The sequence below is a fragment of the Ctenopharyngodon idella genome, chromosome 17 (assembly GCF_019924925.1).
Source record: "Ctenopharyngodon idella isolate HZGC_01 chromosome 17, HZGC01, whole genome shotgun sequence".
NCBI lineage: Eukaryota > Metazoa > Chordata > Actinopteri > Cypriniformes > Xenocyprididae > Ctenopharyngodon > Ctenopharyngodon idella.
The window spans coordinates 35,092,540-35,112,032 of record NC_067236.1 but is presented as its reverse complement, the minus strand read 5'-3'; the positions used below and the strand labels follow the sequence as shown (position 1 = coordinate 35,112,032).

General features: G+C 36.2%; 1 protein-coding gene and 1 pseudogene across 11 annotated transcripts in view; one reads left to right on the top strand and one right to left on the bottom strand.

Moving 5' to 3' along the window:
- The window catches only part of LOC127499176 (protein NLRC5-like), a 784,214-nt gene that overhangs the window by 473,347 nt on the left and 291,374 nt on the right, over nucleotides 1-19,493 (top strand). For all 11 annotated transcript variants that reach the window (XM_051869371.1, XM_051869366.1, XM_051869364.1 and 8 more), the window contains one exon: nucleotides 18,628-18,801. In XM_051869371.1, the coding sequence (XP_051725331.1) occupies nucleotides 18,628-18,801 (174 nt within the window). The remainder of the gene's footprint in view (nucleotides 1-18,627; nucleotides 18,802-19,493) is intronic.
- Nucleotides 1-19,493, bottom strand: part of LOC127499183 (tetratricopeptide repeat protein 8-like) — a 370,710-nt pseudogene that overhangs the window by 208,188 nt on the left and 143,029 nt on the right.

Here is a 19,493-nt window from a genome sequence, read left to right as displayed (position 1 = left end):
AAGATTTTTCTTGATTTTATTTGGAGTAATAAATCTCACAAACTGAAGAAATATGTTTTAGCAAACAAAAGGAGTGATGGGGGTCTTGAAGTCCTGAATTATTGACTGTGACAGGTGGCCTCTCTTTTTTGATGAAATGTAATTACTCCACTGGTAAATTACCTGTTAAACTGGCCAGATTTCATCAACAAGCTTTGTTAGCCTGGAAACTGGTTTACAACCACAACTTTCCCCCACAAAACCATCTCATGGAACAATTCAGATATTAAAATTAGAAACAGATCATGCATTAATGCGGCCCAGGATCTGTGTTGATATAAACTCACTGCATCTGTCCTGTTTACACACATTCCCTTATGCATTCATAATACTGTGTGCATTATTAAATGATTTGCCTTGCAGAATTAGTTTAACAACTTTCTAATATCTCAAATTCTATGAAGTGCGCCATTTGTGTCAGGGCCTGACATTTCTCGATCATCTGGGCCCTCCCCCAAACATCAGGATTTATTCATTATTTAATGTCTTAATAATTTCTGTCCTTTCCTCTTGATGAGTTTTCAACATTTCAGTAAAAGTGGTCCAAAGTGCAATTAAGTTATTATAGCAGGAAAAATAAATTAAAACTGTTAAAAAATGTACAGTGTTTTTACAGTATGGTTTTAATTAATCTGATTCTTTCAGGTTTATGTCACACTGCAATGTTCCACATTTGAAGCTCATTTGAATAGTCCGGTTGTCCATAAGGAATTTCTTACAATGGTAAAAGCTATACCTAATGGTCTTGTTCATTTAATGAGATGTCACTTATCATTTAAAGAGATTGTAAAGAGTGAACAGACATTTTTGGTTGAAGACAAGAGTATTTGTGACCCAAAATGTACTAACAAAATTATAAGAAATGTGTTTCAGTTTAGAAAAAGAATCAGTCCGAGGGGAAAATATTTCTGGAATTCTTTAATAGATAAGATTAATTGGAAAAAAGCATGGCTCTTACCTTATAAAGTTAACAAACTACATTTGAGTTGTAATTTTTTGTAATTTTAGTATTGAGTCAATTGATCATCTTTTCTTCAAATGCCTCTTTGTCAAAGAATTTTGGTCTTATTTGTCAAATTTTTTGGCTTCGAAATCCAATTTGGTCATTGATTTAACTATGTGTGATATATTCTGTTATTTTTCACATTGTGAACAAAATATAAAATATATAGGAAATTTAGTTATTTTATTGGCAAAATATTACATTCATAAATGTAAATTTTCCTCAACACTGCCCAAATTAAACCACTTTCTCTGTGACCTTAACTATTTAATTATGACACTAAAAAAGATTGACAACAAAAAGTGTCAAATTTATGAATCTGTAAAATAATCTGATGAATGTTATGTAAATTGCTTTATTAACTATGTATTTTTGTTCTTTTTCTTTAATGATTGCCTTCCCCTAATTTATGCCTTTGTCGTCCTTCATTATTTATATTTTGATGTCATCCATTGTTATTTTGAAATGTTGAAGTTGTTCTTGTTCTTACCCAGCAAGCAACAGCCGTCATTTCACCGTCTCGGTTAACTATAGGCCCGATATAGTCCGGCTATGAGTAACCCACTTTTAGCCACAATAATCTTTAATTTGGTTACATGTCGTTTTTGCCAAAATAACTTGCGAGATGTATGATATTCCATCATGTAAGCAAAGTCAACAGTGATTACAAGGTGTTTGGTTTCATATCTTTGACATGTTCTGTGTGTAGGCTGTGCGTAGCCACGATTTAGCTCGTAGTCAGACCGGCTATTTGTAGCCCACCTATAGTCAATCCTAATTTATTGTATTTTTTGGACAGGAAGTGCATGAGATGGTTGATATCCCATCATGTTTGCAATGTCAATGATATCTACAAGATGTAAAGTGTCATTTCATGACATGGTCTATCTGTAGTCATGATTTAGCTCTGAATTGGATAGGCTATGTGCAGTCTGCTTTTAGTCCACCCGGCGAAATCGAGGCAGTCTAATTTTTACGGCTTGGCTACAGCCCTGATTCAGACCAGCAATGAGTGTAGTCAAAATAGTGTTAAAGGGATAGTTCACCCAAAAATGAAAATGTGATGTTTATCTGCTTAGTGCGTTTTCACTTGAAAGTTAGTAGAGATCACTGTTGCCAGATCTCGCGATAAACATTTCCGCCATTTTACAACTGTCGGAGAGCAAGCAACAGCAAATGTTAAAGCAAATTCATTCCTGCTTTTGGTCTTTCAAGTATCTGTGTTTTTCATTTTGACATGTGTTCATTATTTATGTACATTATTTGTTATCATGTGTAGGAACCGTGACATTTTAGCGGGTAACAGTGCAGACTCAGAGTAAGCCATGTTGTGTTAGATTAACATGCTACATGCACATGTACTGTAGTGTTTCCTTGTGCCCTAAAACTCTCTAATTATCTAAATACAAGGGGGTAAACATGAAACCTGTGCAACCTATTATTATTTGTTATGAAAGCCTCATATATCTTTTAATCTTTTGATAATTATGATATGAAAATATGAGATTTTGATTTGGCAAGGCAAGTTTATTTTGTATATTTTGTAACATTTCAACAACAAGGCAATTCAAAGTGCTTTACAGAAAACATGAAATTTATGGAACCGACAATTAATCAGGTTGTTTTATAAACCAAAAAACATTGTTAACCTTTTTTATTTAACTTTTTTGTCAATGTTTTATATTTTTATTATGTTGTATAATGTTCCATATTTTTAAAAATTGTTTAATTGTATTGTAAACGTCTTTTTAGACACAAAATTGCTTGCTGCAATAAAATAAAATAAATAAATAAATAAATAAAATCTCGTTTGAATAGTAGCATGTGCCATGGTGCTCTCGTGAACGCGCTGGAAATTAATATTTTGTAAATAAAGTCGTAAATTGTTTTTTGCTCAAACAAAGCCCTCGCGTCGCTTCATGAAACTGTGGTTAAACCACTGGAGTCACATGGAGTACTTTAATGAGGTCTTTATACTCTTTACTGTCAATGGAGGGAGAAATCTTACAGACTTTATTAAAATGATCTTCATTTGTGTTCCGAAGATGAACGAAAGTCTTACGGGCGACATGAGGGCGAGTAAAAAGTGACAGAATTATAATTTTTGTGTGAACTAACCCTTTAATGAAATTTGGCCGAATAAAAAACCAAAACATAATTGTTGTTGTTCGTTTGTTTTCTGTCAGCAGAGGGCGACGTACACACTACAGCGACAAAATGCTTCTTTATTTTTACAGTCTTGAAATATTCAAATGTATTTGCTAATACTTGAATGTTATTGTTGATGAGCTTCTGGATCTGTGTTTGGATCAGACTGTTTAATCTCTCATCGGAGTTCAGAGAAAGAGAGAGAAGTTGATCGATACTGACCCGTTCTCTCTCTCTCTCTCTCTCTCTCTCTCTCAATTATATTCAATTCAGATAGCTTTATTGGCATGACAAAAAAAAAAAACAAAAAACATTTTGTCTTGCTAAAGCATTCAACCAACATAGAAAAATATTTAGAACAACAGAACATCTGAGTAAAGCCTATGTAGAGAAAATAATAAACTAAATAAAAATAATAGTAGTAACAAAATAATAAAAATAATTATAAAAATAATAAATAAAAAAGATTCTAATACAGAAATCATGTAACAACTGAACTTAGAATTTGAACATTATCTACATTATATACATGTGTGTAGGTCTAATGGGGGTGTGTTTATTGGCTGTTTGTTTCTTTCTGGTTGTCCCTCAGGAGATGATACAAATCTTGCAGTTATATTGGAACATTTGGCTTCTTCGCCAAGAATGTAACAGAGTTTTTGGGTTGGGCTACATGTGTTAAATTGGGGAAATATTTTATTAATTTTGGGGTAGTAGTGGTCTCTGATTTCTTGGTATTTTGGGCATTCTGTGAGGAAGTGCAGCTCCGCCTCCGTCACTCCCAGGATGCAGTGCGAGCAGAGTCTCTCTCTCTCTCTCTCTCTCTCTCTCGTCACAAATAGAAAGTGAAAGTAAGTTAGAGTTCATCTGTCGCCATTTTATGCTGTTAAAATACGAATATGAGCGTCAAAGTGTTTAATAGAAACGTTTATCAAAGTTTATGCAGGAATTTCCGTGTATCTTTATGATGTTAAAGCTGGAGGATTTGAGAACCTGTAACTTGTGAAAGTTTGATCAAGGTGAGTGTTCATGTGTGGTGACTTCCTCATACTAATATGAATGTATATATGATTGCTTGGTAAAATAAAATAAGTAAACTTTATTAAAGTGTTTCTTTCAACTTGACTTCAGTGTTTCTTGTGTGTTTCGTGATGTCTGTGATTCTTCAGAAGTTTAACAGTGTAAACATGTATAACTGAGCTTGAGTTAACGCAGTCACGTGATCCTTTTTCTCCCACACTCAACATATGTTCAGCTAAATTATGAAGGTTGTTAAATCATTTAATTTTGTGTCTATTTTGTCAGTGGAGGAGATCAAACTCATCAGATTCTCCTGCAGCTTCATCATGGGTGATTCACAAGGATCCAGAGATGGAGATTTTTCTCCAGGATGCAGGTACTTTCAACAAACACTGTAAAATATTGTGTTACATCACAGAAAAAAAGATAACATTTTTTGATTTTTTCCACCCACTGATCGCAGAAACAGATTACAGAAAAAAGTGTATCTTATTTTGTCTGTTTTTGTTTGTTTTAATATTATCATGAAATATTAAAGAAAAAGATCATAAAGTTTCCTCAAAGTGCTTTTTGATGAAAGATAAATGTGTTTATATTAATATGGTTCCTGTCATAAAGAATGAACACAGTAATCTAAAGGATTGAACTGAATCTGTTCTGTTACAGTTCAGTCCAGCAGAAGAGCTCAAACCCAGAGTCCAGCTGTGTGTCTGTGAAGAGTAACTGGTCTATGGATGAGCCAATAAAGTTTAAGAGTGGAAACACACGGCCTGATCCCAGGTATATTATTTCTATAAAATATATGCTTATAGTCGTTATTAATATACAGCATTGTAATGAGTTCAGTAAGTTTCAGTCTATTAATGATTTCCATTGTGTCCTTGTGCAAAGCTCGATGTATTGTATTGTTAAAACATTCACACACTGTAAAATCTGTTGGTCTGTTACTCAGTTAATGACACGATTACATCAATATCAGTGTGTCTGATTCTTTACCCTCTTCATTCTGATTGAAGGTCAAATCTTTTATCCAGTCCAGTTAAAAACAAAACTGTGAACACGCCTGTGATTCGACCACAAGACTTTAATGAAAGCATGAATCCTGGTTTCAGGTAAAATGGAGGACTTTTTTGTTGTTGTTGCTTAATTTTAGGTGCTGCAATGCACATCACACATCACTCAATCACATGATTAATAACTGAAACATTTCAGAAACCTAATGATGTTCTGTGTCTCATAATACAGCAAACAAAATGATCTATTTTGTAATTTATGGCTATTTACTTCTTAAACTTGTGTAATAATCTGGTATTTTAATCTTACAGCCATGACTCTAAACCTGAGGTCTTAAACACACTGAGATCAAATCTGAGAAAGAAGTTTGAGTGTTTGTATGAGGGAATATCAAAGCAGGGAAACCCAACACTCCTGAATGAGATCTACACAGAGCTCTACATCACAGAGAGTGAAAGTGGAGAGATCAATAATGAGCATGAGGTGAGACAGATTGAGACACAGTCCAGGAGAGCAGAAACAGAGGACACACTGATCAAATGCAGTGACATCTTTAGACCTTTACCTGGACAAGACAAACCCATCAGAACTGTGCTGACAAAGGGAGTCGCTGGCATTGGAAAAACAGTCTCTGTGCAGAAGTTCATCCTGGACTGGGCTGAAGGGAAACAGAATCAGGACGTCCAGCTCATATTTCCTCTTCCTTTCAGAGAGATCAACTTGATGAAGGACAAAACACTCAGTCTTTCAGATCTTCTTCATGTCTTTTTCCCTGAAACAAAAGAAATGGAAATATCCAGTGATAAGTATAAAGTTTCCTTCATCTTTGATGGTCTGGATGAGTGTCGTCTGTCTCTGGATTTTCAGAGCGATGTGAGGTTGTGTGATGTGACTGAATCAGCCTCAGTGGACGTGCTGCTGACGAACCTCATTGCGGGGAATCTGCTTCCCTCTGCTCTCATCTGGATCACCTCCAGACCAGCAGCAGCTGATCTCGTCCCCTCTGAGTGTGTCCATCGAGTGACAGAGGTACGAGGCTTCAGTGACCCACAGAAGCAGGAATACTTCAGGAAGAGAATCAGTGATCAGAGTCTGGCCGACAGGATCATCTCACACCTGAAGTCATCAAGGAGCCTCTTTATTATGTGTCACATCCCAGTGTTCTGCTGGATCTCAGCCACTGTTCTAGAGAAGATGTTGAGTGAAGCACAGAGTGGAGAGATCCCTAAGACTCTGACTCAAATGTACACACACTTCCTGATCCTTCAGACCAACATCAAACATGAGAAGGACTATGAGAAGAAAGTGAAAGATGAAGACATGATTGTCAAACTGGGGAAACTGGCATTTCAGCAGCTTGTGAAAGGCAACCTGATCTTCTATGAGGAAGACCTGAGAGAGTGTGGCATTGATGTGACAGAAGCATCAGTGTACTCAGGATTGTGCACTCAGATCTTCAGAGAGGAGTTGGGCTTGTATCAGGGGAAAGTCTTCTGCTTTGTTCATCTGAGCATTCAGGAACATCTAGCAGCTCTATATGTGCATCTCTCCTTTATAAACAAGAACATCAATGTGTTTGACCAGATTACCAAACCAACTAAAGCTTCACTATCTGATCTCCATCAGAGAGCTGTGGATGAGGCTTTAGACAGTAAAAATGGGCATCTGGACCTTTTCCTTCGTTTCCTTCTGGGTCTGTCAGTGGAGTCTAATCAGAGTCTCTTACAAGAACTAATGACACAGACAGGAAACAGCTCTGACAACAATGAGAAAACAGTTCACTATATCAAAGAGAAGATCAGTAAGAATCCCTCTCCAGATAAATACATCAATCTGTTTCACTGTCTGAATGAACTGGGTGATCTTTCACTAGTGAATGAAGCTCAACCTCGTATGAGGTCTGGAGGATTACGTAATGTGAAACTCTCCTCATCTCAGTGGTCAGCTTTAGTTTTTGTGTTGTTGACCTCAGAGTGGACAATGCAGGAGTTTAACATGAACAGCTTAATTGGATACAAAAATGATCAGTAAGTAACACTGAGTTCAATCATTACAGTCTAAAACATTATGAACAAAGAGAAACAAGAATCTGATAAATCTGTAATCTTGCAGATGTCACACAGAGTTTAGTAGTTCATATTTTTATGTTCTTTTATTTCTCTCTCACACAAACACTCCCAAAAATCACTCCTCCATACCGTAATAAAGCACAGGGATACAAACTTGTCTGTTTTGAATCCAAAATAGGTCATTTGTGTACAAATGTAAACAGTTGCCTCTTGCACATGTAGGTAGCTGCAGTTTACAAAAATGCAGAGTTTAACTGCACAGCTAAAAATGTCAGCAAAGATTGCAGTTCAGTCTCCATGTTATTGTTTACACGGTCGTCAAGGATACGCAGAGTGAACGTGGGCAGCCACGCCCTCATTTTCAAAAGTCTCTGTTTTGGTACGTTTACACTGAAATGCAACCCCAGCATTTTCAAACTAAAACGGGCTCTGCAGCGTTTTCGAAAGTCTCCGTTTTCAAGGTTCGTAAACGCCAGTGTAGTGTAAACGACAGGCGTAACCGCAGCAAAACGTATGCGATTTAAAACTAAAACGCACTAGTGTAAGCGGGGCCTCAGTTTGAAGGATCCTTTGAAGGCAGCCTTCGTTTCACGTCCTTCATTCAGCTCATTTTGAAGGATGCATCAAGTGTATCCTTCGTGTCCTTCAATCACCCACAATCCTTTGCAAACATTCCAATCCACGAAAAAGAACTGATGGAAACGAGTCTGCACTTATCTGAGTTCATTATGAAATGTAAGACAAAAATAATGTTTTCAGAGATGAAGGCATACATGTTATCTTTTGTTTTGGTGTAAATTAATCACTAACACTAAACTGCCAGTAATGTAAGCCACTGGGAGACACAGACGGTTGTCATTCACTGTATTGCATTAAGAAAAGATTTTTAATACAAAGTATTTTTCCAAAATTAAGTTTTATTAGTATTTTTGTGCTGTTGGAGCAGGAACATGTGTGACGTAGCCATGCGCATTTACTAGAGCGTCTCATTCTAGTGTTTAATGCTGAGGAGGACTCGAGTCTACAAGCCTCAGAAGGGCTGGACTGTTTGAGAAACACCCAATATCAATATGCAGGAGACTCCCGGAACTTCTGGAAATGTCTCTCCTGAAATTGCGATGGTTGACATAGTGATAACCATAGCAACGGACAGGACAAAAAAAATCTGATATGTCAAAATAGATCTGTCACTAAGTGTTGTAGTGTGAATGCAGACTAATAGACCTGCCACAACAACACTGACAAGAAAAAGTGTAAGGCCCGTCCAATCGGCCCAACGGCGGTTTCCCACAGGACGGGGAAGATTTCTTGCACATTCGGTCTTTTCAGTGTGGCAAAGTAGTTTAATTCCAATTAAGCGTTTATCTGACTCCATTTTATTATGACCTCGAATTTAGGTTGGAATGCCAATTGATTATTGACTATTTATATGATAATTTATCTAGACATTTGATTATTCTATTTAACTCTTTACTCTTATTGTACTCGTTCATTCGGTTCTCAGAGTCGCACAGGGTCCTCGCACCAGCTGTTATGCGGGCCCACGATCAAAAACTCGCCAGTCTGATCAATAAGCAGAGGTTATGGCTAAAGCAATTTAACAATGCTGCCCATGCTTGCTATTGTTAAAAGGTACCCATGTAGCCCCATACAATCGCCTATATAAAAACTTGGTTAAAGCTCCGACAGTAATCAGGGGTTATGACCAGTACTATGAGGTAATGTCGCTCCTCGATAGTAATTTATCTGGCCCCTTATAGTTAATAATATAACTATATAACAACTTAATTAAAGCAGAGGCAATGACCAGAGGTTATGACCAGTACACGTTTGTCTAGCCCCATATAGTGAATGCGATTGAATAACAACTTAGTTAAAGTCAAGCAGTTAGTCAGAAATCTAGAATCTCACCAGATGTGCCCCATGCTCCATACAATCTGAGATCTAGTATGTACTGAACCCTGGTCGTAGATTTACAGTAACAACGGATACATCGTTATCTGCTGAAGTCAATAATTTCAGAGTAAGTCAGAATAAAGCCAAATGTAACAATTTATTAGTCAGGTAAATGTGTCATGCCAATTACATAATCAATTCAAAGATGATCAATACAAAACATCAAATGCTCAGAAAAAGAGTAAAATGATGCATACCTGACAGTAGAAAACTGCACATTGCTGAGTGTCCTAGACTCTGATTACAGAATCGCCCCGAGCCTCCTGCAACATCTCTTTAAACCTTTCGACCTTTTGACCTTTAGACCTTTGTACCAGTCATTTCAAATGATACCAAACATGTATAGTGTTGTATGATAACGAAGGAAAGGAAATGTAGATTAAGGCAATGCTGAGGTGTGATTGACTCAGTGTGATTGTGTCTCGGATGGGGATGCTAATTTTGCAAGAGAGAGTTCAAATGTTAATTTCCTTTGTTTTCTCAAAGAGTAGCCCAGCATCAGTCTAGCATCAGTCTTACAAAAGAAAAAACAAATCTGTGTTGGCAGAATATGTTCAGTAACTTCTTCAGTTAGATACTAATAAAACTTTTTCACATGTCCTTTTTAAAGCAGTGTTTATTGAAGGTATTTAATGTAATATTTACTTATAATATTACTCATAGTATTAATTGTTATTATTAGCATTAATAATTAACATATTTTTTATTTTCAAATAGTGACGCAGTAAATACAGCAGATGAAGTTCTTCAGAAGCTGCTGCCTGTGGTTACAGCAACTAGATCAGCTAGGTAAGTAACACTGAGAACAATCATCACTGTGAAAACTTTATAACATTTTTTTACTTAAAAATATAAATTAATGGTTCAACAAAAAATATGAGCATCACACTTCAGCTTTTTAACCCTCCACCTATCTGACCTGCTAGGCTTCTATTGTAAGAGCATTACTGTAAATGTGTTTCTGTTCATTTTTACAAACTGAGACATGATAAAATGACTTTGTGTTTTAGCTAATGTGTTTTAGCTGAGGTAAATGTATGTTCTCTGCAGTGAGTTGAGGCGATCCTAATATTATCCATGTTTCTTTCATGCTATAACTAGTAGTAAAGAGGAAAAGATAACTGGTTCACTCGTGCTCCGCACTGCTGCTTGAACTGAGACACTACAGCGATCTGTCAGCCACATTAAAGAGCGGCAAAAACACATTTATTGTTTGAATTTCTTAATACGTTTGACAGAATTTGAAAGCTGAGATTTTCTTATCAAAAGTGCATCAACTGAAAACAGCACAGACTAAAAGATTGATCCTCTGGATTTATGGACTGATATCAGTTCATAAAAATAAAGATCGTTTAAAATTAGGGATGCTCCGATCGATCGACTGCAGATCGTTATCGGCCGATAATCAGATTCTATTGCTGTGATTCAATTCAGAGGCTGCATCCTTCGAAGGCCGAGTGTGTCAGTGAAGGCTGTCACAATTAGAAGACTCCTTCAAATGCGGCTTTCATTTGTCGTGAAATGATGGGTACATCAGATAAATCCAAGTTCAGTGCTCCGTAGGCTAGACCGTCCCATCTAACAACGCTCATACCGACCTTCGAAGGATGCAGCCTCTGAATTGGGACACAGCTTATGAATCGATCAGGAGTCACTAAAACAGGCCGATCTCACCAACCAAACGCATAATTGATTATGTCAGACTTTAGCGTCACAGTCATTTCATCACCAGTGTGGAGTTATTACACGGTCTCATGAAACAATGACTTTTAAGCCTTACGATTTAAGAACATTGTGCAGTAAGAAGTGAAACAGCGCTCATTCGATACGTGCGCATGGTTTCTGAGAGCGGTTCTGAGCGCAGTCAGCGCACACACCTGGAACACATAAAGCTGCTGCTCATACAGAGCGTGAGTACTTACACCTGTTTCACACACACTCCGTCTGCAGTACGTATGCGTTGCAGGAGCAGCACGCGTATATCGTGCTTTCACGTATGTCGCGTTTGCAGTGCGCAGCTGATCCGTGGCTGCAGTGGCGTAGACAGAATTTTATTTTTGGCCGGGCCTGGGCAAAAGTGAGCAGGCACTTTCACGTAGGGTCCTATAGCCTACATATTTCTTATAGCCAAAAGCAAACTAACGGACTAGGGGTGTGCGATATTGACAAAAAATTATATCTTGATATTATCTGAGATTTTCTTGATAACGATAATTAGACAATATTTTGCTGAGTGTGTTATTGTGTTGGTACCTTGGCAGGTTTTTCCCGTGGGCAGCTGACTCCTAAAGTTTTTGATATTCTTCATATTTTGTGCGGTGGTTAGTTTGCAGCAGTGACTGAAATTATCTTTTCCAATAAGTTTAAAATGATTTTTTACCTTTTACCATTTTTACCTTTATCTTTTAACCTAATTAAATTGATGCCTCATCTTTTGTGTCAAATTAATTAACAAATCTTTTGTGTCATTTAATCAAATTCAATTAGAACAATAAGATACACTAGGGCTGTTACCAATCAAATGAAATTTATATCAGCAAAATTAATCTTTGCAATGCAGTGGAAACACAGAAACTGCATCTAAAGTGCTTTTATATGCATTTATACACACTGTTTGATGCAGTTCAGAGCTGATAAATGCATTTAAACTGCAGTTACAAATGCATAATGTTTTAAACATAAAACGCTGAATATTGATATTTTGAAATTTATAAAAATGAAAAGATGCTTTAAATGTGACATCAGTTGGCAGCAAGTCACTGTCAATGAGTGAGTCATTAGTTTCAGCCGATTCATTCAAACGGCTGATTCTTTCAGAAACAAAGCTTATCATAAACTAGCGCTGAGCCCAATCTGCCCTACCTAAACTTTCAGCCAGGAGTCGCTACTGATATTGAGTCCGTTATAGGGGTGTGAGATAATATTGTGTGTAATGCACCCAATATTGAAGATAAGGAGGTAAAAGTACATCTGTATATGTCTTAAATATTTATATCATTTAATCAATATCACATGAAGAGTGCAGTTTTTCTCCAAATATCAACATGATTACAAATGTGATATTGATTTCATACAACAGTTCAAAAAACAAGAAGTTAATATTTAGTGACTTACATTTTAGATACAATATTGCCTATTTTCGCTCTATTTCGCCAACAAAAATATTTCCAAACAAAGCTGCAGGAGTCAGGACTGATTTGCGTGTCTGAGCAACACACGGCGGTGAATGAACGAATCGTTTGAATGAATGATTCAATGATTCACACTTTAAAGTTCCAGTGAGGAAAACAAAGTCACGTCTTTTCTCAGAACAAACATAAAACAAACACAACAGAACTACTGTATAAAGGCTATTCACATGAGCACGTTTAAATTAAAAGATTTATACTTTCATTAATCTGATACGCTACTCCACATAGGAAGAACAGATATGCCAACTAGTTATTGACCTGAAGCAGACACATATCTGAAGCGGACTGAAATCGTCTTGGTCTGGAGTGAGGTTTATGTAAGGTAACGTGAAAATAAGCGGCAGTCTGAAATCTGCCCCAATGGCGCTCTATGACAGCGCGCTGCAGTTCCATTTTTCACCACAGATTTACATCATAGACTGTAAAACAATATGGATGTGACGTCACCTGTAGATTTCTGAAGAGCATTTTTGAAGTGAAAATGAGGCCGCTGCCATCTTAGCAACGCGTCACTGCACGTCACTTTTCTAAAATCAAAATAAAACCGAACACCTCAAAATTGCAATAAATCAAGGTAAACACAACAGCCTTTTAAACATCTACAAACATCTCAGTTAGGCTCAGGTGCTCAAAAAGAGCATAAGGAAACCAATATCCTTCAAAAAGTTCTCTTCAATATAACAGATACATAAAATTAAAAAGTCAAAGTCTGCTTACACTGGACGTGCTGGTTTGGGCCTCATCACCGGCTGATGATTTCTGCTGTACTGGAGAATCCTCACTGTAAACTGGAGGATCTGAGGTAAGATCATACGCGACTCTCACATGAAACTGTGTCACTGTGAATTTTGCAATTTCAATAATTCATAAAGTAACATTAAAATGGAATAGAATTCAGGGAAAAATATTATTACATTCATTCATTCAAATTACCTTTCATGAATTTAAAGGGTTAGTTCACTCAAAAATGATTTTTTTTAACCTGTTAGCCAGTTAGTCATGATTAAAATAAAGTTTATGTAATATATGTGTGTGTACTGTGTATATTTGTTTTGTATTTATACATATACATGTATATATTTAGGGACAATATAAAAATATAAAAATCAACTAGATCAAAAAGTTTGTAGACAAACTTTAAGTTGTCTTGAAAAAGCCGGTCCAGAAAGTTTGAAGAAGTTTTAAAAGTTTGTAGTTTGAAGCTTTTCAGTTTGAAATAGTTAAAGTTTTAGAATTGTAGTTTTAAAAGCTAGATAGATAGATAGATAGATAGATTTTAATTTGCTATGTGATTGCTAGGGTACTCGGGGTGGTTGCTAGGGTGTTGCTATGCGGTTGCTAAGGTATCCTGGGTGGTTGCTAGGGTGTTGCTCTGCGGTTGCTAGGGTACTCATGGTGGTTGCTAAGGTATCCTGGGTGGTTGCTAGGGTGTCAGATAGATAGATAGATAGATAGATATATAGATAGATTTAGCTTGACAGATGGATAGATAGATCTATTTAGATAGATAGATAGATAGATAGATAGATAGATTAAATGAGTTTGAATGAGTTTAAATGGCTTAGAAACAGGAATGGCAGTTTAATTGAGTCTGTGTGTTTGAATTTGAATTTTGACAGTTGGACGGAATGTTCAGATCAGCCAAGGCAGTTCAATGAAAGTCAATGGGATTTTTCCAAGATTTAATCAGCATTTTTAGGAAAACCGTAAGTCTGATCAGTCTGAAAAGATAAGGCAACTTGAGTCAGCTTGAACAGTCTAGGAGGAGTAGCATTTAGAAATTTTAGAAGAAGAATAATAATCTTAAATAGAAGATCAGTGAGTGGGCTTTTTCAAGCCAACTTAATAAATATTTATATATAATTTAAATTATATAAATATATACATGTAAATATTTCTTCAATATATACATGTATGTGTTTATAAACAAAATAAATATACACAGTACACACACATATATTACATAAACTTTTATTTTGGATGTGATTAATCGTTGAACAGCTCTAGATAAACCATATATTATTGCAATCATGTGTTTATTGTCTCCAAACCGTTTCTCTCTGCATGTTATAGTGATCTCTGGATCTCTGATCATTGTTTATGTTAAGAGATTTCCTGGAATGTCACATGATATGGCTGTACTTCTAGTCTCACTCTTGGGGCTCTATCATACACCCGGCGCAACGCAGGAGTTTGTTGCTAGTTTCAGCCTGATGCAGTCTGTGTGACGTCTACGTCACGTCTGCGCCTTAAATTGAATGGAATAAACAGCAGAATAAAAACTAAGACTTTGAGTGAGACGTTCACTGAGATGAGTGCATGTAGCAAAGTTATATTAAAGAGCCATTCGGAACGACATAGACATGAACACATAAACTTCATCTCTAGAGCTGCTCTGAGAGTCACTTCATGAGCATTTTACCGTTTAATTTGAGAAAAAACTATTGTCATATCATATACACACATAAACTTCAAGATCACAGCAACCCGTCAAAATAAAAGTTCGGTTTAACTTGTAACAGAAACAGAGCCATATTACTATTACTATGTACTATGTAGTCTACTATTGTATTACTATTGTACGGTATTAAATATTTCTTAATGACAATGTAATACTACTACTAGTACAATAATTATTAAGACTTTAGTTTTGAAGTATGGGGAGAGCAGGGACGAAAGTAGCCTACCATTTTTCACAAAAATGTAATTTTGAAAGATAATGTTTTAGACAGCGATATATTTTTGCTGTGGTCAGTAACTCACAGGTGTGGTCTATCAATACCAGGTGGTATTTTGTACAAATGTAGAACGGCTTCAGTATAATTTCACTTTGAACATAAATTGCACATTGTTACTTTCAACCCCGTCAGTTGGGACGAAAGTAACACACAGGTGGGTCAAAAGTAACAACAACACAAGCTAGATTTTTTGTGTTAGTCTTGTTTTTATTAAATATACCTGACTATGACCTTGTTAATATGTAACTGCAAACATATTTTGTCCTTTATCTTTGCAAAAAAATATTAAATTACATTTTCATTTAAAATTGAGAATTTCAGTTTCATCAAATGTTTCAAAAGTAACCCGACAGAACAAACTTGAATTGTTTAGAATATTTTTTTTTGTCAATGTCAATTTATTTTATAAAACATTTTTCAACAGTATGAACAATATGAAAACTAAATTAAATTAGCATAATATAAATTCTCAACATAGTGTAACAGTCATGTTTCCAATCCAGCTGTTTTTATACATAAATTCAAAATATAAATTCATAAAAACATCTGAATGGAAACACTGCAAATTCATAGGTGGATGTGGAAAAGCTAAGGTATGGCTAAAAACTAAATGTGACTATGGTAAATGTAAACAGATTGAGTGAATAAATGGTGACATACAGAAATCAGCAACAGATATGTCCAGAAACGCCCTCTCATGAACATCTGGCTGAATCAGACCTCTGTCTGTCTTTCTGACCCTCACTCTTGGCATATGCTGCTAGTATAATATGACATAAACATGTTTTAATAAATGCTGCACCGCAGAGAAAGCCACCACATTAGCAGAGGGACAAAAGAAACAAGTGTTACTTTCATCCCAACAGGAACTCCTGACATTTAAACCCGATTTACTTTCATACTGAAAAGTTCTGAGAAGGCAAACTTCAGGATGTTACAGCACTAAATAACCTGTAGATTGATCATTATTGTGACACATGAAATGAGAAACACAACTTGTAATTAGAAAAAAATGTACCGCTTCAGCAGTTTATTTACCGTATTCGAAAACTGCTTTCCGGTCCTAACCGCGGGAAACAATGATGAAATCACATGATGTTTGGCAGCTCCGTCAAGGGTTGCGTGCTGAACGTGTCTTAACTTGGAACGCAAATGTAGTCAGAGCTCTGAGAAAATTGCTTTGTTACTTTCGTCCCGCGTTACTTTCGTCCCGGTTCTCCTCTAATAATCACACAATTTTACAGTAACCCTCTAGCGGCAGTTGCACTGAACTTTGAAATTGGCCGTGAAGCAACCGTTACCCTCGCCATGGTAAACCGAACGATTTTAATGAATGTAACGTTAATGCATGTATGAATATATCCACACAAAGCAAATGAGCCTCAATACATCTAAAATAAAAACATAGTAGATTTTATAGAGCTAATCAATGTAAAAATGTATTTAATAATTATAAAAAAAAATTCTGACCTAATTATTAATAATAACTGCCATTTTACAGAAATAGTGTTTACAGAATAATGCGAAAGTGTTAAAATATAGAGAATGAGGAGTTACGTCATGATGTTTTCACTCCGCGTTGCATTTTGGGAAGGCGCCGCCATATTAGCAGGATACGGTATCTGTTGCTATGGTAACCTCGACTGCAGCCCGAGATAAAGACCAACAGAGAGAGAGAGAGCAGAATAATTTAATAAATAAATTACAGCGCAGTTTTATGGGAAGAAATGGAGAAGGAGAAGGTGAAAGGAAAGGGGCTCTATCAGGAGAGATTAAATAACAGCGCCGAGCAGCGTCATTTAGAGAAAATGCTTGACATTAACAGCATCGAGCCGTACGACCTGCCAGCTACAGAACTGATGAAATGATGCTTATCTGATGCTTAACATCCCAACAGACTATCTAAAAGTGAATGAGTCTTTACTTTATAGAATGTACAGTAGAAATAAAGAAGAAGAAAGTAACAGAATTGCTCAGGGCAGCCACTGGTCAAATGAGTCCCCTATGCTGAACTTCAGTTGCCCTCTCGGTTGAAATCTCTTTCTGGGGGTGGGTGGGGTGTTGATGGTGCCCATAGAGGGTGGGATGGTGCCCCTTAGTTAGTGCCCTACACAGACCACATATTCAGCGTATATGGAACAGTGGTAGAGGAATCGGTGTAGTAAAAGCTTTACATGAATTTAAATGAAATTGCTGCCATTGATCAACAACAAATCCAACATACATGATCTTTGGTTACTGTGGAAGTTTTTTTCCCGCCACAGAATAAATAAGTATAAAAAGTAATTGTGACACAATTAAAAAAAAAATTCTAGGAATTGTGATATAAAAACTATATGAATTGAGAGAAAAAAAGTAAGAATTGTGAGATAAAAAGTCACAATTGCCTTTTTATTTTCTATTCATGGCAGAAATAAGCTTTCATAGGTTCATCATGTGTAAAAGAGGAAAACTATAGAGATGCACAATCCAGCACACAATCTTACTCCTCTCCCCTAACTCTTCTTCTCCCTTGTCCTGATCCAACTCTTCTTCTCCTTCATCTATTCCTCTCCTTCTTCATCTATTCCTCTCCCTCACCCAGACATTTTTTTCTCTCTCTGCTCCTCTGTGTTGTTCTTCATCCACACTGAACAATGAGTCTGTGTCTATTTTACTGTATGTCCATGTAATGAAAGAGCTTCAACATCTGACTATTCCTCCAACTGAGATTGGAATCTGCTATTTCTCAATATTTCTCAATATCTGCTAATTATAAATGCTTATCAATTGTTTCAGTATTTGTTTTCTAGATTTTTTCAATACTTTTGAGCTGCTGTTGGTACAGAAGTAGGTTTTATACTATATTTAAAGATTGTAACATTGGGTCTTCATTTCTGTCATGCTGTGTTTAAGCATTTGTAAATAAGATCAGAAAGAAATTTAAGCCTTTTAGAAACGTGTTAATTGACTGCATTTTGTGTGAAAACGACATGAATTATGGTAAGGTCACAACAGACGGATGTTGTGCTAATTGTGTTTAGAGTTTTGAAAATGTGATACAGATTGGAGAAAAGTGTGTTAGAAATTGAAAAAAAAAAAACATGAATAGAAGAACATGAAGAACATGAATTCATCCTTAATGACCATCACATCCATCTTTTTTCTGTGATCATCTTTCCATATTATTTAATGTGATAATTTGTTAACATAATTTCTTATATTCAGTTTTTATATTAGCTTTCCCTCTCACTCAAACACACACACACACACACACACACACACACACACACACACACACACACACACACACACACCCACACACACACACACACACACACACACACACAAACGTAGTAAAACTCATATCAAACATGGGGATTTGTGCTTTTGTTTTGGTTTCTTTTTAATAATGAAGTCTCTGTTGATCTGATCTGAGAGAGTGAAGAGTGTGTCATTGTTCTCTACAGGTTGATGGATTGTGGTGTCACAGATGAAGGTTGTGCTGCTCTGGCTTCAGCTCTGAGATCAAACCCCTCACACCTGAGACAACTGGATCTGTCTGGGAATAAACTAGGAGACTCGGGAGTGAAGATGATTTCTGCTGGACTGGAGAATCCTCACTGTAAACTGGAGGAACTGTGGTAAGATCATCTCTACCATAAAGACTGGAAGTGAATAAGGATTACAGTTTTTTACAATCGCTAGGACACATTTCTCAATACTTAGGTCACTTTTTCAAAACTCTTCACACAGTTCTCCTAACCAACTTTCATCTTGGCACAGAGGTTAACTTCACATTCAAAATGCACCAAATCTACCAAAACACTTCATACGTGTCTCAAATCAACTCATTCTTCCAGAACACTAGCAAAGGTTTTCACTGAGCAAACACACTTTGTCACTCATAAAACATCGACCTAAAAACACTAACATCAGTTAGCATTATACAATGTTTTCTTTTTTAAAATTTCTTTACAAAACAAGAATGACACTCTCTACTGCTTATAATTCACTGCAGTTTATGTTACATGGTCCATGTTTACATTACAGAACAAAATTATTCCTAAGTTTCCCCTTTTGAATTGATGGTAATGAAATTGAAAGACTAATGCTTGTGTAGGTGTTCAGTTTCATCTAATTGTTTTGATAGTATTTGATTTTTTAGATTCAGAATATATTTCATAACTATATTACTGTAGAAATGTAGCAAATTTCTGTCTTATTCAGTTTTGTATTATGTTACTGTTTTGAACTTAAGTTTAACAGTTTTGAAAACAGTATGTAAGCATGTGCAAATTGGCCTGTACGTACAAAGAGTTTTGGCAGTTGTTGT